The sequence below is a fragment of the Carassius auratus genome, chromosome 5 (assembly GCF_003368295.1).
Source record: "Carassius auratus strain Wakin chromosome 5, ASM336829v1, whole genome shotgun sequence".
Lineage (NCBI taxonomy): Eukaryota > Metazoa > Chordata > Actinopteri > Cypriniformes > Cyprinidae > Carassius > Carassius auratus.
In genome coordinates, this window is record NC_039247.1 from 6500386 (window position 1) to 6526490 (window position 26105).

At 36.1% G+C, this 26105-nt stretch overlaps 2 protein-coding genes across 2 annotated transcripts; one reads left to right on the forward strand and one right to left on the reverse strand.

Annotated features, from left to right (window-relative positions):
- Positions 1 to 387: 387 nt before the first annotated feature.
- Positions 388 to 12713, reverse strand: LOC113087299 (iron-sulfur cluster co-chaperone protein HscB, mitochondrial-like). The gene is made up of 6 exons (XM_026255567.1): positions 12209 to 12713; positions 11664 to 11694; positions 10149 to 10238; positions 855 to 999; positions 619 to 665; positions 388 to 498 (listed from the first exon to the last, which is right to left on the reverse strand). Exons 1-6 carry the CDS (start codon positions 12478 to 12480, stop codon positions 388 to 390), a joined length of 696 nt encoding a protein of 231 aa, XP_026111352.1. The 5' UTR covers positions 12481 to 12713.
- A 255-nt stretch (positions 12714 to 12968) lies between these two features.
- Positions 12969 to 25728, forward strand: LOC113072521 (serine/threonine-protein kinase Chk2-like). Its single transcript, XM_026245517.1, has 15 exons — positions 12969 to 13099; positions 14401 to 14679; positions 15656 to 15780; positions 16350 to 16482; positions 16700 to 16790; positions 16964 to 17060; positions 17677 to 17730; positions 17816 to 17880; positions 18174 to 18273; positions 20558 to 20644; positions 20825 to 20988; positions 23002 to 23117; positions 23826 to 23911; positions 25309 to 25362; positions 25558 to 25728. The coding sequence occupies exons 2-15, from the start codon at positions 14427 to 14429 to the stop codon at positions 25615 to 25617; spliced, it is 1485 nt and encodes a 494-aa protein (XP_026101302.1). The 5' UTR covers positions 12969 to 13099; positions 14401 to 14426; the 3' UTR covers positions 25618 to 25728.
- The last annotated feature ends 377 nt before the right edge of the window (positions 25729 to 26105 follow it).

A 26105-nucleotide genomic window follows, 5' to 3' on the forward strand; every position in this document is an offset into this window, starting at 1 on the left:
CCCTTAAGTATACTATTTAAATACTACTAAAGTAGCACTGCTACAGACATAAATGATACCTCAAATCATGCGTCTTGGTGAGAAGTTGCACTTTTTGCCTTCAACATGCTAAAACACCATAATACTGTGGGCTCTGTTAAATTAAATGACCCAAAACACCCTATCAATGCCATGGGTTGCAATGACAAAACTGTAACATCAAGGAAGTAAGTTTTGCACAGACAAGATCCACTAGTAAAAAAGCATTGCCTTTGACAAAAGATTCAAATAAATTTACTTTATTAAGATACCAACAATAATCCAACTAATATACGCCATCATCAATAAATACTATTCTAAAAACAAGTGTAAAATATTTTGCTGAGCTGGATTACAATTGCAAATTGTTTACAATTTTCCCTCAGCAATTCTGTCTTTTACCTTCTCCTCTATGTTTGTGAAGTACTTCATTTGGGCCAGGAGCTCTTTGGCGGTCAGCAGATCCCCTGTGAAAAGAGACTCGTGAGGCAAACACAAAAACAGCTATTTTCCACTCGCAAGCCATGGAAATGTGCATGCAACTGGCTGAATTTCTGTCAAATTTGGGAGGTCGCGAGGAGGAGAAAGAGAGACAAATACCTTTGTTGATGGATGATTCATCCGTTCAGTCAAGTCTATCAGTTTCTCTGTTGAAAGGAAGTACAAACAGCAGTAACAGCAGCAAAAACATAAAACCACAGTACCTTGAACTTTCTGATGGACTGAATCTAGGGCCACAAACGGTCACATAAATAAGCTGCGAGCGACATGAGTGGGAGCAGAGCAATATTTCAAAAATCACTTCCGGTTGGAGCTTTTCTTTCTGGCCTACACACCTCGCACAGACCGCCCGATAGCGATGACCTCGTCTTGGCTCCACATCTCTGCGAGGCTCTCGTTGATCTCCATGACCTCAAGGTGAAACATGGGGTCCGCGGTGGCGTCTGTACCTTCCTCCAGCAAAACCCCTCGCAGCTCCAGCTACAGCAGAACATGAAGGTTAAGCGCTACTGCTGGCAGCAGTTATAACAGACAACATTCAGTAGTCAAAGATCCGATAAAATGTCCGTTTTTCAGTTAGCATCCAGAGATAAACTGATCCTATTTTTCCGTACAAAATGTATGGAAAATGATGAAGTGTAAAAATGCAACGGTTGATAAAATAATGGCTGGGGTACAGGGACCTAGCACAGCACAGTGAAATGGGTAGAGCTAAACTCACTGCAGAACATTGATTGGTTGACTAGAATATGGGATAAAGCTTCTCCTTCACTTGTTCCATTCTGCTGTCCATGAGTGTTGGGCTTATTTAAATCAGAGTGCACAAATACAAATACTTTCACACAGACAATAGCCGTTTCTCAACATGCGTTCTTGTCTGTTCTTTTGGACTTGTGAATCGTCATTGCCCAAATACCTGTGTCATTTTCTAAATATTACTGTTGCTGTGTCATGAAGTCTAGTTATAAGAGTTTTTCAGGTGAGAGTGTAGTTGTTTAAAACTCAAATCATGGTTTATTTATAAAGATAGCACCTATTTGAAAATTTGCTATGCCGATTTCAGAGCTCCAGGCGATCACCGGATGCTAGGTGTTCATGAATCTGCAGAGAGCAGCATTAGCTCAGCTAGTCCTTCTGACATTTGCCGCTAGCTCTAATGTCCCTATAGTGATTAACCATGAGATACAATTTGTTTTGGGTATTGTAACACATGTTCGTAGGTTGGGAAGAAGGAGCCCTTCAGCCCCTCAGAGTACACAAAGGTGTAGAGAATCACATTAACTATATGCACTGCTGGTCAAAAGTATTAAATAATCAATTTGTGTGTGTGTTAGTCTCCTATAATAACCACGGCTGAATTTATCTGATATTTGTTTTGATTTGAAAAATACAGTAAAAATAGTAATCATGTAAAATATTATTACATTTTTAAAAAACTGTTTTCTATTTGGATATATTTTAAAAGTCAATATATTCTGTGATGCAAAGCAGAATTTTCAACATAATTGCTCTAGTTTTCAGTGTAACATGATCATTCAGAAATCATTCTAATATGCTGATTTGGTCCTTATTATTATAATTTGTATTATTGTCGAGGTTGAATATTTTTGTGGAAACCGTAATATTCCAGACTTTTGAATGGTAGTGTAACTAGGATTTCTAAAAATAAAGAAAGAAATTCATACTTTTATTCAGCAAGGATGCATTAAATTGATCAAAAGTGCTAGTATACACATTTATAATATTACTAAACATTTCTATTTCAAAGAAATGTGCTACTTTGGGGAATGTCTTTTTAGTGTTTCTTGCTGTAAAGTATATGGTAATTCACAGATTTACTTAAACCATACATTTGACAATATTTCACAGTAAAAACAAAAACTTAACTTTTAACTTAATTTTTTTAGTTTTTTTTTTTTTCTGTAATTTTTTTTTTTTTTCTGACACATCCTACTGTGAAATCTCTTTAATGTGTTTGTGCTTCTTTCTTAAAAAGTACACGGTACTCAGTGCTTTAAGAGGCCCAAAAGAGGTGCCGGTACTCTATTATAGCCACACAAAAAAAATCTTTCCATTTTTTTTTTTTTTTTTTTTTTTTTTTTTTGATGACTCCCCTCATCCCCTGAGGTAACAACAACTATATTGAAGGGCTTTTATATACAGCAGTCAACAGGCGACCTTAATAATAAATCCTTTTATTAGTTTGTGGATTTGCTTAAGCTAGAAAGAACTACTGAACATAAATAAAATGTGCAAAAGGATTTTGAAAAAATACCCTTAGAAAGAGCTACTGCATTACTGCATTCAATCTTCCAAACTGACTCAAATGATTCGCGAACCAGCTCCGAACTCCCGAACTGACTCAAATGAATCACGCTCCGAACTCCCAAACTGACTCAAATGATTCGCGAACCCGCTACGAACTCCCGAACTGATTCAAATGATTCGCGATCCCCAAACTTACTCAAATGATTCGCGAACCCGATTTGAACTCCCGAACTGACTCAAATGATTCGCGAACCCGCTACGAACTCCCGAACTGATTCAAATGATTCGTGATCACCAAACGGACTCAAACGATTCGCGAACCGGCTTTGAACTCCCGAACTGACTCAACTGATTTGCAAACCCGCTCCGAACTCCCGAACTGATTCAAATGATTCGCGATCTCCAAACTGACTCAAATGATTCGCGAACCTGAACTCCCGAACTGACTCTAATGATTTGCGAACCCGCTCCGAACTCCCGAACTGGTTCAAATGATTCAAGCTCCATACTCCGAACTAGGAAGAATTAGGAAGCGTGCATTGTGATGGGTGCTCTGAAAAGAGGCAGCGCAGGCAAAGGATTAAAACCTCTATTAAAACAGATGCCCAAATGAGCGTAATGGTAAGCAAAAAGCACATTCTGGGCGCACGGAGAGGTGGCGGTACACTGTTAGCAATTGATGTAATTTTTACAATAAATTTTACAACAACGCACTGTATTCATGTTTTTGTTGTAAATGCAAGTGCATTATGGGAAATTAACGGACAGTCCTGTAAAATTATTGTAACTACACTGTAGAAGCATTTTTTTACAGCAACCGCATAGCATTGTGGGATCGCTGCTGTTTGAATTTTGAAATTACGCGGCCAACGGACGGTACTTTTTGGAAGAAAGAACATGTCTCAGGTATGTAACATAAAATTTGTTTTATAAGTCTTTATATATTAATACTGGTGATCTGAGTGAGTGCTGATTGTTTCATTTGGTATAATTCAGTGGAATAGGGTGAAGTTAGTTAAAATCGCGTCTTCATACTCGATCCAGATTTACATCGCAAGAACTTTACCCAGAAACTATGGACTTTGAGCTGGAACTCGGTGTGCTTCCACCGCAGCTACCATGATCTAAATAAAGTTCTGGGTAAAAAAAATGCCCCTCAGAAAGTCCCTGCTCGCGAGGTACTTGTTCAAAGGTAACGTTACTGAACTTTCGGGAGTGGCAATGCAGCATTGTAGTTTCAACCACCATTTCTTTTGATAATTTTTAAAATATTACTGACATCGTGTCATGAAAGGTATAACGTTAGTGTTTTAACTATTTCAGGCGAGAATGTAGTTGTTTAAAACTCAAATATGCGGTTTATTTATAAAGACTGCGTCTATTAAAAAATGTGTTTCGCTGATGTCGGAGACGGTCAACTCCACGCGATCAGCGGGAGCTCAGGGATCATTAATCCGTCGGGAGCACTCTCAACTCGGGTAGACATCTGACATTTGCCGCTGGCTGTGGTGTCTCTTTAGTGGTAAAGCATAAAATATAATTCGTTTTGGGTGAACCGAACAGGTAATCTTTGGTCTTTATTCAGTTAATCTTTTAATATGTTAAAATGAAAATAGGAGACAATAGGCTACTGTTTGGTATAATATTTTGTTTTATATAATGAAGGCCTAACGTTACACATTTCCCTGAACTTTATTTCTGCGGCTATTAATATGTTTAACGAATGAAAATGAGAACGAAAGGAGGCAGTGGTGTTTGATATCATATTTCGTCTTATTGAAATGAGGTGGGGTCGGTGGAAACGCGGCATAACCGTACCACGGTCATGAACGGTCAAGGCAGAAGGAAAAGACTGAGCGGGAACAGCTGTAGACCGTCCGCAGGATCAGCTGCACACTGGCTGCTAGATGGAACATATGTTTGCTTGCTTTAAGCCCTGTTAATAATTGTCATATGGTTATATGTCAAAGAAGAAAGGAAAGGCTGTAATTCAACATAATCCTATTGCATCCTTAAAATGCCTAGTCTAAATTAGGAAAAACCATACCATAACTTATTCTCCCACCTGATAAAATTGGTACTTTTGCCCATCCTGCCAATACTGCCACTCATGCGTGTGTAGTGAAGGGTTCTAGTGCTCTTTTAGTTATCATATTGTGTATGCATTTCAGGAGAGGCACTAAGTGCAGACAAATGGATGATGTCTTTGGAAGGGACAACTGTGATGGGGCCCCACAACAACCTTCTGAATGGAGTGCAGCGACCTTCACTGTCTACATGTTTAACTAACAGTATCCTAAAGAGGCCTCAAACACTAAAGGTATGTTTAAACTGTTTGCACACTTATAAAGAAAATAGACTCTACGATATACTCTATGCATTGATGTCAAAAGACAGGTTTCCATCCAATTCCTTTGCACCTTTTAAGCGCATTCGTAGAAATTTGGCAAAGAAACCCTATAACTGGAGAGCATTTCCATCAGCTCTGTTATGTAAATTAGAAATGGACAGGAGAGTAGTCATGAAACGCTGTGGGATCAAAACTTAAGGGGCAACTTAAAACAGCCGATAGAGTTGCAACAAATGTGCATTTATGTTGCATTTATTAGCAAGTCAATCCACATAAAAAGTTTTATTCACATTAGAATATTTTGTGAATTTGAACCGTTTCCATTCAGGATTTTTTTGTTTGTTTTCAAAATGTTAAAATGTGCATTAAAAAGCTGGATGGAGACAAAGCTATTGCTATTAAGTGTCTAACATAGAGTTGGTATTGCCCTGCAAGACATTTATGTAAACACAGAGAAGTCTGACAGACAGCAGTTTAACATTACAATTTTCATTAAGTCAATTTTGGGGGTTAAAGTCATTAGATGTGATTTTACTTTTTCCTTTCTCTTTGGAGTGTTACAAGCTCTTGGTGAATGAAGAAGATCTGTATAGGGTGGCCATATGCGCCGTTCATACGGGACACGTCCCCGCCAGGATTTTAATATTGCCTAAAACATCCAGGTCGATCGAGAGCTAAAGAGAGCAGAACAGACAGCTCCTTAAGCTTTTGAAATTGCTCTCATGTGTTTGTTCGTTCGTTTAAATTGAAGCGTCACTCTTAAACGCTGTTTCTTTAAAAAGGGAAACTACTTTGTTTGGCCTTCCAAAAGAGAACACGACTAGAAATCATGTTTATATCACATTTATAATGGGTTTGACATTATAATGAAATAAACATTATAATTAAATGTTTGTCTCGTTGCTTCGGCCGGACAGGGCACAGTATGTTAAGTGGCATAACATTTCAGTCACATGATAGATAGATTGGATAGCTGGTCAATCAGAGCACACTTTGCTTTTCAGAACGATGAACTTTGTAAAAATCAACACGTTTCAGAAGGCGAGGAGAGGAGTACCTGTAGAGGAGAAACAATAATGTGTTTTTTTAACCTTAAACCGCTTAAACATTTCATTACACCAAATACACAAAATAATGTTCTTTTTAGCAACGTCAAATGACCCATTTTGCAGACACTTTTGTCCAAAGCGACATTCAATTTACAGTGCATACAGTGACATTATATATTTAAGAAAAACAATGTAAAAGCCAATGTAATTCTAAATGTTATGTTGTTAAATGTGTTGATGTTAAATAAATACATCAACGTCATTTTTTTTCTACAAGCAAGTTTACTTTTTATGTTTTTTTTTTTTACACCGTATTTATCATTACCTGATATGAAAACTTGTTTTTACTCTCTCTGTTTTCAGAGCTTTTTGTGGAATCAATTCCAAGATGTCAGCAAAGCAGAGAAGAGACGGAGGATCAACGCACCTGTCTGCACCCTATTAAGAAGACTCCTGGGTTTTGAGTTGATGGGCTAGTATTGATGCCCACCCACACCCCACAGCTTCCCCAGTTCAAGACTGGTTGGGACCTTTTGTTATTTATTACCATGTTCCCCCTGATGATAGACTGTCTGGAAGTGAGCTAGATTCTTCAGTGAAACTGTAATTTTGTTTGTATGAAAAAAAAAGATAAAATACATTTGTAATATGTGATGTTGCATAGTGTGTTAATAATAAAAAATAATAAAAAGTTGCCATTGTTTTGGTTTTAATTTTGGAAGATGGAAAATTGCAGTATTTTATTATATTTAGAAATTACAATATTGTAATTGTCTCCTGTAAAATTACAGGAAATTCCTGGCAACTGAGTTGCAGTAAATATACAGTAAATTTAAATAAATTACAGCATTTTACTGTAATAATGCTACTTTAATCACAGTAGCACTGCTGTAAAAATACAGGACTCTATTGTATTAAAAAAACAATATATTACCTGTATATTACTTGCTGTAAATTCACGGCAATTAGTTGCCAGGAATTTCCTGTAAAATTACAATAAATTTTTAACAGTGTACGCTCAAGAGCTATATTTGGAAGTGGTGGTATACTGAGTACCGGTGTGTACCGGCCCACTTAAAGCTACAGTAGGGAACTTTTGACGCTCTAGCGGTTAATAAACAGAACTGCTTGCGTCTTACGGAAGAACATCGTAGCTGGAGCTACTTCTCTCTGTTTATGTCTATGAAGAATCACAAAGGTAATGGGTTACTCCGCCGCGGTACCCCCGAAGCAATCTAAAATAGTCCGAATATAAACACTTATTTTAGGTGCACCCTAGTGATTCAGGACAAGCCAAAAACACGGTTTGGAAAATGGATTCATGGTGTACTCGCTTATTATGTTCATTTTTCTACATTTTGAACACAAACAAAGTTACGGACCGCAGCTCTGATTGGTTGTTTTTTACCGGGAGAGCATGACTTTCTGCAAATGGCAATAGGAGCACTGGGAGGAGCCAGAGGAGCTTGATTTTTTTCACAGATTATCTGTCTCATATTCTACTGTCAGGACTAGGGATGTCAAATTTCGATTATTTCCATGATCGATCGTCGTTTAAATTAACGATCAATTAATCGATTAATCGTTAACCATAATACTGCAAAATGCGTCTATTGCAGGCACACAGTCAGCGGTATGACAGGATGTGCAAAAGCCACACACACACACAAAACGCTTTCTCACTTGAATTAAAGAGGTTTTAGTCTGAATAAAATGCTAGTAGCAGGATTATAAAATGAATAGATGCGATTATGATCATTTGATAAAATGAAGAGAGCGCGCCATACTTTTGAGGTGATTTTACTTTGTTGACAGTTTCCAATCCCGCACGGAGAACGCTGAACGCGCCTCTTTAAATGGTTTTGTGGTGCTCGTTGTTGTATTTTAAAGCACAATTGCAATGTTTTCAAATGACATTATTGTATAAAATTATCCGAAATGTGGAGCGCGTGTGACTGCGCTGCACATTAAGTGAACTACATCGGCGCTGCTGCACCAAAACACAGTTGCTCACATTAATTTGATCCTGCTGGATTCTGTCCTAGAAAATGTCAGATTTTTAAAAATCCGGCATACAGCGCATTAGATCGTGACAGTGCATGCGTGCAGACGAGGATGAGCGAGCGCGGCTTTGGCTAGATTTATTTGGAGGTTATTGCTCATGTCTCATTCGGCACAAATCGAAATGTTTCCATATTCGCAATGTATTTGAATGTTAAACTATTATTTATAATGTAAACTAGGCTTGTACTTAACACGCATTCGCATATAGACGGAAAAGATGATCCTCTTCATATGAGCAAAAACGTCCTTGGCATAACAGCAGAGTGGACCGGTATACTACGGTCTATTTAAACTGACCATTGTAACCTTTTAATGTTTAGTTGACATTTTATTTTGATAATGAACAGACGAGTAAGTTTGAATCGCTAGAATATACGTGTGCAGCAGGCTCCGGGGCGATCGAAACAGCTGAGACATTAAAAAATATATATATTTTCCGCAAAAGTGTTTACTTTCATTTGTGCACACTCACAATAAAAACAGAAGATTTGTCCTCTTGTAAAATAAAGCAAACAAACAGAATGCGTTGTCATCCTTTTTTTTTTTTTTGTGAACTTATGGAGCGCCCACACTTCTGTTTTAAATCCGTTAATCTTAATTAGCCTATTTATGTCGGATATATTTCGCATAGCCTATTTAAAAAAACATGAAAACAAATTGTTATTTTTATTTTGGGCCTATTACTTAGTAGGCTATAAATTTTCCTTAAAGCATCCCATTTTGTCCCAGGGCTTAGAACCTGTGCCCTAGTCAGGTCCATGCAGAAACTTGTGAACGATGCTCGGCGTCACCGTTTAGTGACAGCAGTGAATGCTCCAGGAATGTGTCGGTCACAGCGCCTATTAATCGCTGTTTTGAATCCAGCAATTATTTATTTAGAAATGATAAGATCTGATTATGACAAGTGTGGTATAAAAGCTTTGTTTATTAGAGGAATGATAGGTTAACTGGAAAATGTTAGATCGTGCTTTTGGACCCCATAGTCTTCATTTACGCGGCTTTGTTCTGGTTTGCCGGTTGGTCACGAATTTCCACAAATTCAGTATATTTAGGCATTGTTTCTTTTCCTAAATCTTCATAGTCTAACCCTCTAATTTCCCAGGTTTATTTTATTATCTTTCGCTTTTAATAACTGTTTTCGCATCTCTTACTGTGGTAAACATGGGAAGGGAAATTAAAGATTTCATGAATTAAGAATTCGTTCGATTTATTAATTTGTTCCCTTATTTCACTTAAATCATGGGTTATTTAGGGAACAAAATTAATGAAACATGGACAATTGCCACATTAATAATTCGTAGGAATGAATTAACAAGTTGTAGGAATGAATAGACTACCTGTCCTGTCACTGTGTCCCGCAGCCCATTAAAGCGCACCATATAAAACAGTTATCTGATGAAATGATTAGTAACTACATTTCTATTGCATTTAATGTTGAAGAACTTTTATGTTGTTTCTATTTTAATGTACTTTAAAGTTTAAATCACATTAAAAGCTTAATTTGTACATTGTGAATGAATGATGATGCTTTTATATATCGTCACCGTCACTCACAGCCGCTCGCACGTGTTGAGTGCGCATGAGCCGCACGCAGCCCAACATTGAATCGGTTAACCGACCATCGATAGCCTTAATCGATTGCATCTCTTATCGACAATTAATCGATCATCGATTAATCGTTGACATCCCTAGTCAGGACATAATGACAGGTTTAATAAATATGTAAAAAATATTTTTTTACAAAAGTTCCCTACATCACCTTTAAAGCACTGACGGTACTTCATTTAATATTCTGTTTTATATATAATGCATACAGTATAATCTGCAATCAGTTTTAGTGTTTGGGGTCACCTACAGCTCCCATATACACAACAAATATTTACTAAACAAACAATTACCATGTAGACAGCCCGACGCAGAGGTTTCTGCAGCGTTCTGTAGGCTTTGTTCACCAATACTGATTGTTCTTCTGAATATTCCTGCTCTTTCTGTAAATAGGATCAGACCACAAATACATTCCAAATTAAAGTCATTCTTCTCACAGGCTACAAAAATAATTTCAACAGCCCCTAAAGATACAAATACACAAAGCTACAAAGTATAAAACAACCCGAAGAAATACTGTGATTGTGATTTTTATGAAGTAACAAAGGAAGTATTAAACAAAAAGAGTCATACTCTGCCCAAGTTTTCTAACTTTTCCAAGCATTATATAATTATGTACTGTCGCCACATTTATTTTAAGATATCATGACATGTTCTTTGTTTGTGGTAAGGATTTCCTCCTGGGAATGAGGGGAACTGTCAAAAAATGATACCCCAGCAATGCTGATAATTGTGCAGGGTTTTTTTCCCTGAAGGATCTGGCTGTGTGGGTGGATGCAGAGGGTCTGAGCTGGTGATGGGAGGCGTCAGGTGAAATAAGAGGTGAGAAACCAAAGAAATGACTTGCAGAGGAGAAACATTTTCAGCTGTCAGAGTTGCCAAAGCCTAGAGAATCAACATCCGGCTTGGTGTTGCTGTCAGGAAACCCAATTGGACTCGCAAAGCATGAACCAATCACCAAAGAACTGTCTGCTGCCTTATAGGAACGATGATGTGCTGCATACTTTTTACCTGAGCATCTAAATAAATATGGACAAGGGATACTGAGAGTGTGCTTGTACAAAGTTTAACATATAATGCAAAGCAAAAGGGTTAGAAGGTGACTTTCAAAACACAGTGTTTCAATCTGTTATGTTTGGGTTTTTACAGTTGTTATCTTTCACCAGAACTACTGCGTATACGTATACTGTATAGTATGCGTATACTCTAGTATACGTATACTCTATATAGTGTACTGCGTATACGTATACAGACGGTGACATGTTCCGTGACAATGTCAGTAACACTGACACAATCCATCGGTACATGTCATTCTCCTCTGACCCATGTCCACTGACACCTGTGACATGTGTCAATGGATTGCGTCACTGCAAACTGTCCATTCTAGGAAACACGTGGAATTAATCTAATTAATTAATCATGGGTCACTACAAATACTGCATTTACAGTCGCATCAATTACTGTAAACTGATTTTGGCACTGACACATACCTGGGTGCATGAAGCATCATCAATATAACACTGGCCAGAGCAATAAGAAATTAAACCATTTTATACCAATGTGATTTTTTTTTTAAATGTAGACTATTTGACAAAACATTCAGGCAAACAAAGGGACACAAGACTAATATTAAACAGGAAGAAGCCTACGTTGTTCTACAAATTAACTGAGATATTATCAATATGCTTGACAGAAACTAGAACGTATTACGTATAATTAATTTAATATCATTCTGCAGTTAAGAGTGTGTGTTACACAGCCTACGTGATACTCCAGCTGATAGCGGCAGTGTCATTGCTGCAACATACGGTGACATGTTCCACGGCGATGTGAGTGACACTGACACAATCCATTGACAAATGTCACAAATGTCAAGGGCATATGCCACTCTCCACGGACTCGTGTCAGTGAAAACAGAAAGTGTCACCTGATGTGCCACTGAGCATAGTGGCATTTGTCAATGGCTTCCTTTCTTCACATGCCATGTCACTTGATGTTGATACTGCCTCTCTACTGTAACTTAATTTAAAAATAATGTAAATGATATGTACATGTACATATATATATATAATTTAACATAAAATGAAAACGTGAACTCTACAATCATTTATTTCTGAAACTAGGATATGTATAGTCGTGAACCGTTATCTGTGTGATTATCTTAGATCATGTAACAGCAACTTCTAGGCTATCATATACATTACATATGACAGTACTGTTATAGATTTTGAGAAATAAAAGTAAGTAAAGAAAGCAACTTGTTATAAGCTTATGACAAAGGAGGCACAGAATAACACCAGTGAATGCTTTCATTATAACAACTATATATAAATTCTACCACCAGGTAAATCACCAGCTCAAGATGTCAAAGTAATTCGTCTTGTCATCAGGAGGCTGCGTGACATTACAGGACGGACAGAAAAATAATTCAGCTGAATATCCGCATTTCCAGCAGAGTGTGTTGACTGTGACAGTGCTGAAAGAGTTCAGAGTCAAGTGTCCTATAACTGCTTTACTGTGAGAAACACCATTAATGAGGAAATACTCTGGCAGCTCTTCCTGAAGCGAAACACGGAAGTAAGACGAGGTTAAGAAGTGTTCCGTTTGATATAAATTTGGTTGCATGTTTAAATCCGTGAGATGTTAACAAAAACCGGTGTCGTTATCATGGTAACCCACAAAGCGAAAGCGGACTTATGGAATCTTAGCGCGCTACTTCCTGTCAGTGCAGTTTTGTCAAAATAAAAGTTTTAATAAGAAAAAAAAACGTCAATGTATTTGTTTGATTTTATTATATTATATTTATTGGTTTGTAGTTATCCGTGAGTATTGACTGTAATTACTAGAATTAGACACGGCTATGTGTGTGTGTGTGCGCGCGCATTAAATAAATCACTGCGCCTATTTATGTTACAGTGTAACTTTTTTCTATTTACTACACTTGTATTTGTTAATTTTTTTACTGTGCTAGACATACTGTGAATTTGTATTCAACTAAAATAATAATAATAATACAATAAAAAATTTTTTTTTATAAAATTACTAATAAATTGACGTGGATGTTTTATAAACTACATTTCCCGTGAGGTTCTACTCTGGCGTCTGATTGGCTGAATGATGTTTCGCGAAGTTCTTGGATGGAAACAAGTGGCTGGCTTTTCCCGGCAGATTTGTTGATCGGTCCACGCGGCCTGAAACCCCTCTTCTCCAGGTTGGCTGCTTTTAAAAACAGGACTCGATTAAGGTATGAATTAGGATAAGAGATAGAAATCACCATACATGATTTTAGCAAACATGTGGATTTTCTATCAATGAATATTTCGATCTCGCACGCGCTCTCATAAAGCAATGCACCTTTGAACCAGAGGAAGTAACCAAATCTGATCATTCAGGTCTTACCAAAATCTTATTTAATATACTTGTTTCTTCAGTCTGTTTTCTTCGAGTTTAATCTGATTGCGTCGTCGTGGTGGTAAATGAAATTAGTCCGACATAAATGGCCTTAGAAATTATACTTGAAAAGGTCATTGGATGTAAAAGCAATTACGGTAACTTTACTTTTATTCCAAAGCACATGATTTATGCACATCTGTCAATAACGTGTCATTTCACCTTGATAAAATCCAAGTTGCACCCAGTATGACTGGATCTATTAAGATCGTATAAGACCATTGGTTGCTATACTTTAAATATTAAGAAATATTTTCAAGTGTATTTATAAGCAAGGACACTGTTAATATCTTGTTCTTAATAAATCCATGAAAATATACTTTTAAAAGAGTGAATTTGTTGTAACGTAACTCAAATTATTGTATTTAGTCTTCAATTCATTTTATCCATATGCATTATTAGTATAAATAGAAAATACTGGAATAGTGTTTGAAATAGCATATAAGTGATAGAATGTACAGTAATGGCCAAAAGTTTTGGCAGTGACATAAATTGTGTTTTTGCAAAGTTTGTTGTTTCATTATTTGTAGATAATTTTTCCACATGTTTTCATGTACTGAAAAGCAATGATAAGCATACCATACGTTTTAAAGGCTTTTATTGGCAAATAAATGCTATATATATATATATATATATATATATATATATATATATATATATATATATATATATATATCTATCGACTGACCACAGGTTCCACAGCAGAACCTAAGCAGCAAACTTTGCAAAACAGTACATTTATGTCACTCATATATGACTGTACTGCACACAGTATGGAAATATCAGGAATATTTTAAGAGCGTATTTCTAGGCCTAAAACAATGGTGACTGTTTCTGTAGTAGCAGGTTTAAAATATTTCATTGGCAGAAATAATAATAAATAAAAATTATTGCACAGCTGACATGAAATCACATGGAACATGTTTAAGGCAACAATATAACATGCATACTACTTTTTAAAACCTTTATCAGTGTATACTTTATTGAATTATGTGAGTATTATGCTGGTATTCCATTTAAAAAAATGTTTGGACTTCAATCATGCTCATCATCATATGAGTTATGGATGTTATTGACATTTTGTTAATTTTTCAGTGTGTGCTCAGAGTAAAAACATCATCATGTCTGAGGAACCTGGACCCAGTGGTCAGTCGCAATCCCAGACCCAGTCCCAAACACAATCACAGCCTGGTTCCAGCTCCTCATCCGCCCCAACATCATCAAGCCAGGGCTCCTCCTCAGGCTCAGGCACTCTAAGTTCTGTAGATACAGTACCGGTCCAGGAACTACAGTCTATTCCTGAAGACGAGGAGGAAGTCCAGTCTCAAGTGTGGGGCCGCGTCATTCCCTTGGTGCATGGATTGAGTGTGCTCAGTTAAGTGTGTTGCCTTCCTTGATTGAAGAAAATGAGCAATGTGATAGTTTTAGTTGATTTGACTACTTCTGCCTGCCATTCCTGCACATGAAGTATTATATTTAGATTCCCAAGCGTTTTTGAACAGGAGTGGTATCAATAATAGACCTAATAGATTGCATTTCTGATCTCTTCTAACCCCTTGGTAAATTAAGAGTCAAAATAGGTGTTATTAATGAACTGTTCAGCAAAAGTTAAGTGCTGTTTGACAGCATTTATAATGTAGTTCTTGTACCAAGATAGTTTCATTTTTTTGAACATGTAAAACCAGTAACTGACACAATATGTGCAAGGACTCCCAATAAGGCTATGACATATCTTTTTATAAAATACTCTTTACCTGGTTCAAACTACGGCAAAGTGCTTTAAAATAAACTTAAGCCTCCCATTTCTGATTATAAACGCCCGTATACTGGTCACAATGTACATGCATTAATCTTTTGATCATTCTGTTTATTTATTTGTTTGTTTTTAAGATTAAATTATATTTTTGTATTATTATTTGTTTTTTAATTGAAGGACAAGTTTAAATACGTTTCTGTGGTAATTGACATAATGCCACAAATGCTGTCAATAGAGCTTGCATAAAATACAGATAATTCTTTTAACAGCTCTGAGATTGTTGAGCTATTATGGTATAACAGGAGTAGGGCCAGTTTGATTTACTATTATAGTATTTATTAATATTTGAAATGGTGTTTATTTTTGCATTTTTAGTTTCCATTTTAAGTTTCAGTAATAATATTATTACGTGCTTGTGTATTTAATATTTATTTAGTGTTAAGTTCTTCAGCTAAAACTGTATTTCAACATTTCTCATTTTTATTTCGGTTTTGTAACACTACTTTTTTATTTCAAGTTCAAACAAAAATGATTTTCAACAGTTTTAATTAACAATAACAGTACTCGACATGGCTTCTTTTCTATATTTTCCAGATTGCACAGAAAACCAGTATATCTTTGGAAGGGATAGCGCATGCGATTACACTTTTAACAACACCATTGTAAGACAGTCGACACATTTCAGGACATACAGCAAGAAGCACTTTAAGATTTTTAGGGTAAGACCAACATTGAGAAGTAATTTATTTTATTTAACTTGTTTTCATTAAATAAAATATCATTTTCTTATAAAATAAAATAAAATTATGGCTGACTGTGAAAAGTGCATTTCCACAAAGGCCTCAGGTCTCACTCATCAGGAGCCCCATTTACCGTATTTTTCAGACTATAAGTCGCACCTGACTATAAGTCGCATCAGTCCAAAAATACGTCATGATGAGGAAAAAAACATATATAAGTTGCAATGGACTATAAGTCGCATTTATTTAGAACCAAGAGAAAACATTACCATCTACAGCCGCAAGAGGGCGCTCGCTAGTGTCTTCAGTGTAGACTACAGGAGCACTGAGCAGCATGGAGCGCCCTCTCGTGGCTGTAGACGGTAATGTTTTCACTTAGTTCATTTCTCTGGTTCATGTCAAATTAATTTTGATAAATAAGTCGCACCTGACTATAAGTCGCAGGACCAGCCAAACTATGAAAAAAAAGTGCGACTTATAGTCCGGAAAATACGGTAAAATAATATGGCCTGTTTTAAAAAAAAAATTCTGTTTTACTTCTGTTTCAGGATGAGAATCTTGTCTATGTCGAGGACCTCAGTGGCAACGGCACGTGGGTGGACGATGAGAAAATAGGAAACGGGAAGCAAAGACTTCTTAGCAATAACTCTGTAATTGCCATGGCAGAACAAAAACATCAAGGTTAGTCATTTAGGTGAGTTTTTTTTTTGAGGAGGAGTTTATAAAAAATATACTCAAGTTCATACAACAAATCACCTGAAAATGATCATTCTGAGGCTATTTTATTATACAAATGAAAGAATACTGTATAGTATCCAGTGGCTTTTAATGTCTAAAAAGGACAACAAAAAAAAAAAAACAATGGCTCTGAATTCTGACTTGTTCATTCTTTCCACAGTTTTTATGTTCATAGATAAGATGGGTGACGATCAACCTAACCTTCCTTTAGAGTTCAGCAAAAAATATCACATAGCACGAAAGATTGGAACGTAAGTGAACTTGATTTTCAGAAACCTTCAAAATATCATGTACCGAGGTGCTCTGGGCTTCATTAGATTGCGTTTATGGTCCTAGCAAATGTTTCTTACCACAGTGATAACTACCAGGAGCTTTCTGCACAATACTATTTAGCCCAAAAAACTCTGTTTGTGTTTTCTGACAGAGGTGTCTGTGGTGAAGTCAAGCTCGCCATTGAAAAGGAAACCTGTAAAAAAGTTGCTCTGAAAACTATAAACAAACACGACTTCCCATCAATAGGGGTAAGAACTGGGAGCATGTACATATTATAATTTCATACTTTAAATATATCACTTTAATGCCTTATAGTCCACATTGTTCAGTGCGATAAGTTATTAGCAGTAGGTGCGTTTCCACAGATTTGCACAAAACTTTGGCGATATTTTATGAATGTAGATACAAAAGTATTGCGAAATGACAGCGTTTGCATTAACCAATGTTATGTGACTAAAATGTAATCTCTTGCCTCTGGCGATAAGTCATGGCAACGGATTTTGATGGATTTTGGCTATATACATATGCCATGTGACCTGTAAATGTGAAGAAAAAAAAATCTATTTCACTTTTACAAATTATTCGTTATTAATTTGAAAACGGTATTAGTTGTATATACATATAGTAGTTGTTATTTGATTTTAATAATTTGTTTTTGCGGTGATATTGAATATTTTGAAACCCGAATAGTTTTGTTTTCAACTTAGAATGTGTTGGTGTTGTAAGAAAACCTATTTCAGTGAGAACTACCATTAGGTGATGTGTGAAAGACGTGTGATGGTTTAGGATTTTGTTCATACACACTAACGTTTAAAATTACTCATACCTGATGAATATTAAAATGTTTGATTTGCTTTCCAACAGACGGCCACACGCAATGCTGAGCGGGAAATTGAAATTTTAAAGAAAATCGATCATGTAAGTCATTAATGAATCTTTACGTGCCACAGAGCTATAGATAAAACATTTCATTCGCATCTCATTGTTTTTCTCCGTCCTGCAGCCGTGCCTGATCAAGACAGAAGATTTCTACCAGACGGAAGATTCCTACTACATTGTTTTAGAGTAGTAAGTCCTGGTGGTGTTTTAATGGGAATAGTTAGGAACATGAACTCGCTGGCAGAATTTGGCACTCATTGGCACTGCATATTCTTACCTGTTGAAATGGGACCTTTAGCCAAAACATTTTGCTCATTTACAGAGGCGTTTGTTTTCTCTTTCTGTTTTCTCTTGAGCTATTGAGGATTGAGTATTGTTATATTCTCAAACACAGATTTTCAGTCTTTTTTTGTGTGTGTGTTTACACGTTTTAATGTACATTCTTTTTAATGAATGAATCATTATCTCTGTGCTGTCAATAGTGTTGAAGGAGGAGAGCTGTTTGGCAGAATCAAGGCCAAGAAACAGCTGGAAGAAGAAATCGCCAAACTCTACTTTTATCAGATGCTTAGAGCTGTGGAGGTATGTCTTTATGAAGCATCTTCCTCTAAAAGTGTTTTTTTATATATATATATATAAGAACACAAGCATGTGCCTGCACTGGTTACCCATAGATGGTCAGGTGACTATTTAGAATGGGGAAAGACAACTTACGGTAGTACCCTGTTTAAATGGCAACTACACTACCTTTCAAAGTATATTACTTTGATATATTATAGTATATATTAATGTTGTGGCTGATAACCTACTGTATACATGTAGGGTTGGGTACCGAAACCCGGTGCCAATACAGCACCGGTACCTATGGAACCGGTATGCACCGAACCGAATAAGAGCACAGATTTCAGTGCCCATTAAATGCCTGAGCGATCGATTGAAATATTTGTCCTGGTTCTGCGAAATGTAAACATGAAGCATGTGCGTCGCTAGGCTTTTTTAGCGGTGCTATAGCATTCAGCTTTAAATTGTACACAAATTCGTGATCGCCTCAGAGTCTTAGTCTTAGGCAGTCTTTTGTCAGACTGCTTGTGCATTCAACGATCTCACTAGATTATTATAAAAAATGAATGGCAAAATGAATGTTTGGAAATGTAAACTGATATTTCCTACTGGAATTCATACTAGCAAAATATATAAAAAACTGGCTTAAAACCCTTTTTTGGCGTGAAAATATTAATGTGCCTAAGACTTTTGCACAGTACTGTACTTTAGAAATGACATTGTTGCTACTTTATAAAGAATGAGCATACAGTCATTCACAGAACTGATTAAAGGCAGTGACAGACAGCACTCATCTTAACTAAATATCAGAGTAAGTGACAGATACAGTAGAAACATTATGTGTGGTGTTGTATTAAATAATGACCCAGATCATGAAATACATTTATTAGCCTTAGAGTAAGGGAAGCCTGGGAAATGAGAGCATCCAAGGAGCGTGTGAATGCTATGGATTTAATTTAAATCGTTTTAATGTTTTTTAATGTTAGCTATCCTTTTTAGGATTTATTTATTTTTATAGAAGTATCGGTTCAGGCACCGTTTATGCACCAGTACCATTTTAAAAGTATCGAAATGGCACCGGTATCAAAAAAAAAACAATCGATACCCAACCCTTTATACATGTCATTATTATAAAACTATACTATTTTCTATACTGTATAATAATTATTCTATACATAAAGAAACATTAAAAACTGAAACTTGTAGTTAAATGCTATAAGGCAATGTCACAATATGATGATAATTTTAAAATACACTACAAAAAAAATAAGTTTCAATTTCAAAAATATTAATGAAAGCTGTTGTACTTTTTTATATATATATATATATATATATATATATATATATATAAACTTTTATGCCCATTATTTATGTGAATAATCTCGCTCTACGAGACAGAATTCATTTAGCAGATGATTCCATCAAAAACTACTTAAAATTAAGGTGCAAGATACAGGTGGTGTTTTAATGGGAATAGTTAGGAACATGAACTCGCTGGCAGAATTTGCTTGGGTACAAATCATTTCTACTTGTATATGTATTCATAGATTCTTTAAAGAGAAGTTGCCGTGAGTTACTAGACAGGGAAATACTTTTTTTAAAGCACTGCATAGAGCAATTTGTCACAGAACAAACAATATTCATACGTCGTAAAATGCAGGGCTTAAAGTTTTCTGGCACCATGCCAGAACTTCCGGCATGCAACATTTGGCTGCAAAACAAATAAATAGATATATAAATATATATGTATATGTGTGTTTGTGTTACTGAACATAATCAGATTACTTGATTGCCAAAAAAATAATCATTAGTTACAGCCCTTGATTAGTTAAAATATTTCTAAATACATCTGTATTGTTTTCCTTTTGAAATTAAGACTGATATTAAAAATCTGTAAAATAGTATTCAAATAGTCATGTTCTAGTGAACCAAGCATCTGTATTCTGTCTCATCTCATGAGCTAAGTGTATTGTCACACCCCTAGTATCGATAAGCGGTGATATAGCTCAGAATTTTTCCTAGTGTATGATACAGCTTTTATTCTTCAGGTCAACCATATATTCATAAAAAAACAAAATATTTAATAAAGAAATCAATGACTTTGCCATAGTCTCCTTTCAAATGTTAAAGTTGTCACAGTCTTTGTATGCTTTGCCCCGCTCCTGTAGAAAAGCCCAGGATTTTTTTTTCTTCCTTTAACCCCTGATAATGCCAGCTTTATTAGAAAGCTAAACTAGGAGACAAGCAATAGCAAAGGTGAAATTCAAAGTAATTTTTCAGTGATGTTCCGTTCTATTCTCTCCAGTATCTCCACAATAATGGGATCATTCATCGAGACCTCAAGCCTGAGAATGTGCTGCTGGCTTCACATGACGACATCTGTTTGATTAAGGTGTGTTTACCTGAGATCTTAGAAACTGGAGTAACTTTTGCTGCAGTTCCTGACATTGTTCCAATGTTCATAGATCCAGCCAAGCCTTTGTCTTTGTAGTTGAAACAGGATGCACAGAAATAATTCAGAACCTGAGATAACCTGCTTTCCTAACACATGCAAATTCTCAATGCTTTGTAGATTACGGATTTTAATCAGTCCAGGATTTTGGAAGAATCCTCTCTGATGAAGACGCTCTGTGGGACACCCACATATCTCGCCCCGGAGGTGTTCACACACGCTGCCACTGTAGGATATACAAAAGCAGTCGATTATTGGAGCCTGGGGGTCCTGCTGTTCATCTGGTTAGTGGAGATTATAGTTGAATGAGTACATTTGAAGCAGTTGGATACAGCATTAGATTAAAGGTTCTTAAAGGATTAGTTCACCTAAAAATGAAGTCTTCCCTTACAGAAAAACCACATGAACTTCACATATGCTATCAAATGTTAAAATCACATGAGCAATATGTGGGACACATGTGAAACCTGTGGTTTTGGAACATATACACAATGAAAAAGATTTGGAAATTTGTTTCCAATCCCATTTGACTTTGTTCTTCAACACAAGTAGTGAATTACATCATATGTGAAGGATATCCTGCCCAATCTATTGAATATACTGTATTTTCCGCACTATAAGGCGCACTTTAAAGCCTTTAATTTTCTCAAAAAACAACACTGCACCTTATAATCAGGAGTGTCTTGTATATGGATCAAGGTTTTGTTGACATTCCCTTTAGCACAGCTCCATCTAGTGGATGCATAACGCAAAACCAGTCAAACGTTTGACTGCAATATCTTCTATTCTATGCGCCCCATTTATGAAAACAGTTCTAAAATAGGCCATTCATTGAAGGTGCGCCTTATAGTGCGGAAAATACGGTAATGAAAGACAACTGGTGTTGTCAAGCTTTAAAAAAAAGTTGCAAAGTATCATAAATGTAGCCATTATGACCGCTACACTACATTCCATAACTTTTGTCACATTGAGATGTATGTATTTACAGATTGTTTTAAAGCAACTTCACACAGAAAAGTAGTTTTATTCAAGTCAAAAATATATCTAATATCACTTAAATCAACCAAAATATATTCATTCATTTCACCAAAACAACCTTTTATGTGGGTTAATCAGATAGAAATGGATCTTTAAAGTAAGTTGCAGGTAGCACTACCACTTTCTGCAGTGTAGTAATTAAAGGGATAGTTCACCCAAAAATGAAAATTGTCATCAATTACAATTAAGATATTTATGCTGAAATCTGAGAGCTTTCAGACCCTCTCATAAACAACAAGAGTCCTTACAAAATTTTCGCGCAAAAAAACAAAAATAACCACTTTTGTCCACATTTTCCTCTCCACTGTGTCTATTGTAGATGCTTGTTCATGGCAGAACTATGACCCATTAGCATTAGTTGAACTTCTGATATCACATGGAGTACTTTGTCGATCATCTTGGTATTATTCTGTGTCTTGATCATGTAAGGACCCTTGTTGTCTATGGGAGGGTCTGAAAGTGCTTTAAAATGTGTTCCGAAGCTGAACAAAGGTCTAAGGGTTTGGAACGGCATGAAAGTGAGTAATTATTGACAGAATTATCATTTCTGGGTGAACTATAACTTTAACTACAAAATAACAGTATTATGTCGTACAATTGTGAAACAAATGCACTTTCAGACAGTGGTGTCATTATTCATCAAGTTGGTTTAGTTCAGTAATAATGCCAAATTCAGTAAATTATGAATGGAGCTTAATTCAGCATCTCTGAACTGTGAACTTATTAGCTACAGCTGAATCAATGAGTCCGTACCTCAAACTTGAGAAGCAGATCAGTCTGACTTGTGAACAAATCATTCCGATCAGTTTTGTTTAGTGGATCGACTGATTCACTGGAAAAATCTGACTCAAAAGAATGATCCTTGCATGAATATGGAATATGTCAAGAGCTAATATTATCATTTTTCAATGAGTAAAATAACACATTTTGGACAGGCACAAAACTTGCATGTATAGTTTCAGAAATGTTCATAATTTTATCATAGCATTTTGTCAAATTGATGACAAAAAGTCAGTCATACGGGGTTGGAATGACCTGAGGGTGAGTAAATGAAATGCATTTGTTTTAAATGTTAATTTCAATTATGATAACTTGCATACAGATAGAATACTACCTTACAAAAAATACTGGACTGGAAAAGTCAGTTCATTGGTCAGAACTCTGAAAGATAATGTGTATATTTCATGCCCAAAATCTAAACTCATGCAGACTAAGCTTGTATGAATATTTGAAAGCTGTATGTGTATGTATTGTCATAGTTTGGGTGGTTATCCTCCATTCAACACCGAGTGCACGACCATGTCGGTGCGTGAGCAGATCATTAACGGCCACTATCAATTCATCCCATCTCAGTGGAAGAAGGTTTCAAATCAAGGTAATGTATTTGCTCTTCAATTACAAATGGATAGTTAAAGGGGACATTGGATGCCAAATTCACTTTTACTTGCATATAAATGGTACTTGCATATAAATGTGGCTTAGCTGTGTGTGAACACAACCACCTACAATGCTTAAAATCTTTTTTTTTTTTTATTCACGGCCACAGCCGCTGACAGACTGTCCCGTACTACCAAATGTCCACCCTCAGCCAGTTGTGCGCTGTCCAAATGTTCTCCACACTCAAGCAGTTTTAGCGACAACAATTTCTCATAAGCAGTGCAGGTATTTCGTAGTTGGAACTTAAGAGTCTTAATTTTCTTCCGACATCAGAGCCACTGAGGAAGCACTTGAGAAATTTTGTTTTTGATGGTAACGCACCACCGAATACACACAAAAAAAAAAAAAACAGGGAGGAGTGGGGTGAGCAGTAGCTAATTGTCATTTAAAGAGATGGGCAACGAAACGGGTCACTGAGAACAGAGCTGTTTTTAACAAGGTAAAAGGGGTGTTGTTTTACACGACTATTGAGGAATTTTCCTTGCAGACATTTCATGAAGATCCTAAAGAACCATACCAAATTGTGGAAAATCAGGCATCCAATGTCTTCTTTAAATAGTGTGTACATTAGATCATTTTATATTGTCAGAAATATTTGAACTTAAAAAGCATACAGTGTAAGTTATACATTCACCTTGTCTTTCAGCCAAAGATTTGATCAAGAAGCTCCTGGTTGTAGATCCTGAAAAGCGTCTGAGCGTCAAAGAGGCACTGGAACATTCATGGTTGAATGTACGTGCTGAAAAACCCACTAAATAGACACGTTGTTGAAAATTATTAGAATAGTATTTGAAGATTTTAACCTTTAAATAGCATTTGAAATATGATTGCTTTAAAGGGGTCATATGATGTTGCTTAAAAAAAACATTATTTTCCACATACTGTACAATATTGTTTCTCCACTATGCCCCGCCTTTCTGAAACGCATAGTTTTTTACAAGCTCATCGGTCTGAAAAGCGAGGTATGTTGTAATTGGCCGGCTATCCAGTGCGTTGTGATTGGCCAAATGTCTTAAGCCTGTGACGTAAATGTTATGCCCCTGAACATACTGCGATGCGTGTCCCAGTCAGAAAACGGGCGCGAGACAAAAACAATCAAACCTATTACAAACGAGCCATTTTCTGCATCCACTTAAGACATAATTACCGATTATAATGACTTATACTGTATTTTTACACGCTGTGTTGCCTCGTGCTGCATAAACATAAATCCATGCTTGCATTTGTGATCAGAGAAATGAAAAACAAGAAGCACTGCTCTACACTGCTTAAAACTCATGTTTAAATCACCAGTGGCAAATCCTTTAAATATGTAAACATTAGGGGTGTAACGGTACGCAAAAATCACAGTTCAGTACGTACCTCGGTTTCAAAGTCACAGTTCTGTTCATTTTCGGTACAGTAAGGGAAAGAAATGCAAACATTAAACTGCAGGTTATTACTATAAACTTTTTTTTTTAAATACTTTTTAATAAAATTATATAGAAAATAAAAAAAGAAAAAGAAATAAAATACTGCAGCAAAGTTCTCCACTAAATAAAATACTCATGTCTCAAACCAATATCATATAATATATTATAATGAAAAATATAAATAAATAACTGTGATCGCAGTGCAACATTACCAATCCCAGTTTGTAAGCCTGCTCAAATTTAAAAAAATATATATATAACTTTTCCAAAGTGTAAAGTTGCAGCATCAACAGTTTCAGTTTTTAGACCTGCTCAGATTTCGTTATTGAGTTGGACCGATCGGAATTAAGAAGGCCAAACAAAGTATTTTTGTTTTCACAATGAAACCGTGTCTCCACAACATGGCGCCGAGCCAACAGCGAGAATAAGTTACGCCTTCTTTGCATGAACATTTTGGCGGTGTTATGCAAATCTTTCCACATCGTGACATAGACGTGGGGGCATGTTTTAGGAGGGCATGGACAAGTGTAAACTTAAATATTTATTTGGGTTTGAGACTTTAGTCTTTGCAACTTTAGGGATCTTATATGTTCACAAACAGCTTGTAACACTCCAAAGAGAAAGGAAAACTTGAATCGCATCATATGACCCCTTTTAATAAAAAAAAAAAACAGCTTTTCACAAATTTAAAATATCATTCTTCTGTTTGTGTAACAGGACGATGAGATGAGAAACACTGCAAATCAATTGATGCATCGTGTAATATCCAAGGTAAAACAAAAACAAAAAAACACAAAGCTTGGATCTGTGTGGACTTTTATTCTGGATAAGATGTAGTAATAAAAAGGAAGTTACAGAGCTCAAGTCAACAAATTCAAATATTTGCTTTCAAAATGTATTCCAACATTAACTATATGCATACTAACACATTTGTCATTAAAACCTAAGTTTTATTTTTCATTACAGAAACGTAAGGCACAAGAGGGAGAAGCTGAACCGCCATCCAAGAGGAAACCTGGGCCTTGACTTTCATATACTTTTATTTGTTTCCTGGTGTCCGTTTTATATTATTTTTTTCTAACAATGTACTGCTCTTATAAATATTTCCTGTTTCAAAAATAAAATGTTTTAAGCGTTTCTACACATCTGATTTTAAGAATCATAAGAAATTATGCAGATTTCAAAACGAACTAGTCCTAATGCATTAAACGATGTTAAAGGGGGGGTGAAATGCTCGTTTTCACTCAATATCCTGTTAATCTTGAGTACCTATAGAGTAGTACTGCATCCTTCATAACTCCAAAAAGTCTTTAGTTTTATTATATTCATAAGAGAAAGATAGTCTGTACCGATTTTTCCCGGAAAAACACGACCGACTGGAGGCGTGACGTGTGGGCGGAGCTAAAAAATCACGAGCACCAGTAGGCTTTTGTGTCGAGAGCATGTGGAAGCTGTGACATTACCTTGAGGAAAAAAACATCCAAAACAAACCGTGGCTAACAGTCAGATTCAGC

Coding starts and splice junctions, on each gene's coding strand:
- LOC113087299 (XM_026255567.1), bottom strand. CDS start 12,480: ATGCAACCAAATTTATATCAAACGGAACACTTCTTAACCTCGTCTTAC. Junction 10,239..11,663: donor TCGCCGTGGAACATGTCACC/GTATGTTGCAGC, acceptor TCCTATTTACAG/AAAGAGCAGGAATATTCAGA. Junction 666..854: donor TATCGGGCGGTCTGTGCGAG/GTGTGTAGGCCA, acceptor TCCTTTCAACAG/AGAAACTGATAGACTTGACT.
- LOC113072521 (XM_026245517.1), top strand. CDS start 14,427: ATGTCTGAGGAACCTGGACCCAGTGGTCAGTCGCAATCCCAGACCCAG. Junction 17,881..18,173: donor TACTACATTGTTTTAGAGTA/GTAAGTCCTGGT, acceptor TGCTGTCAATAG/TGTTGAAGGAGGAGAGCTGT. Junction 20,645..20,824: donor ACGACATCTGTTTGATTAAG/GTGTGTTTACCT, acceptor AATGCTTTGTAG/ATTACGGATTTTAATCAGTC.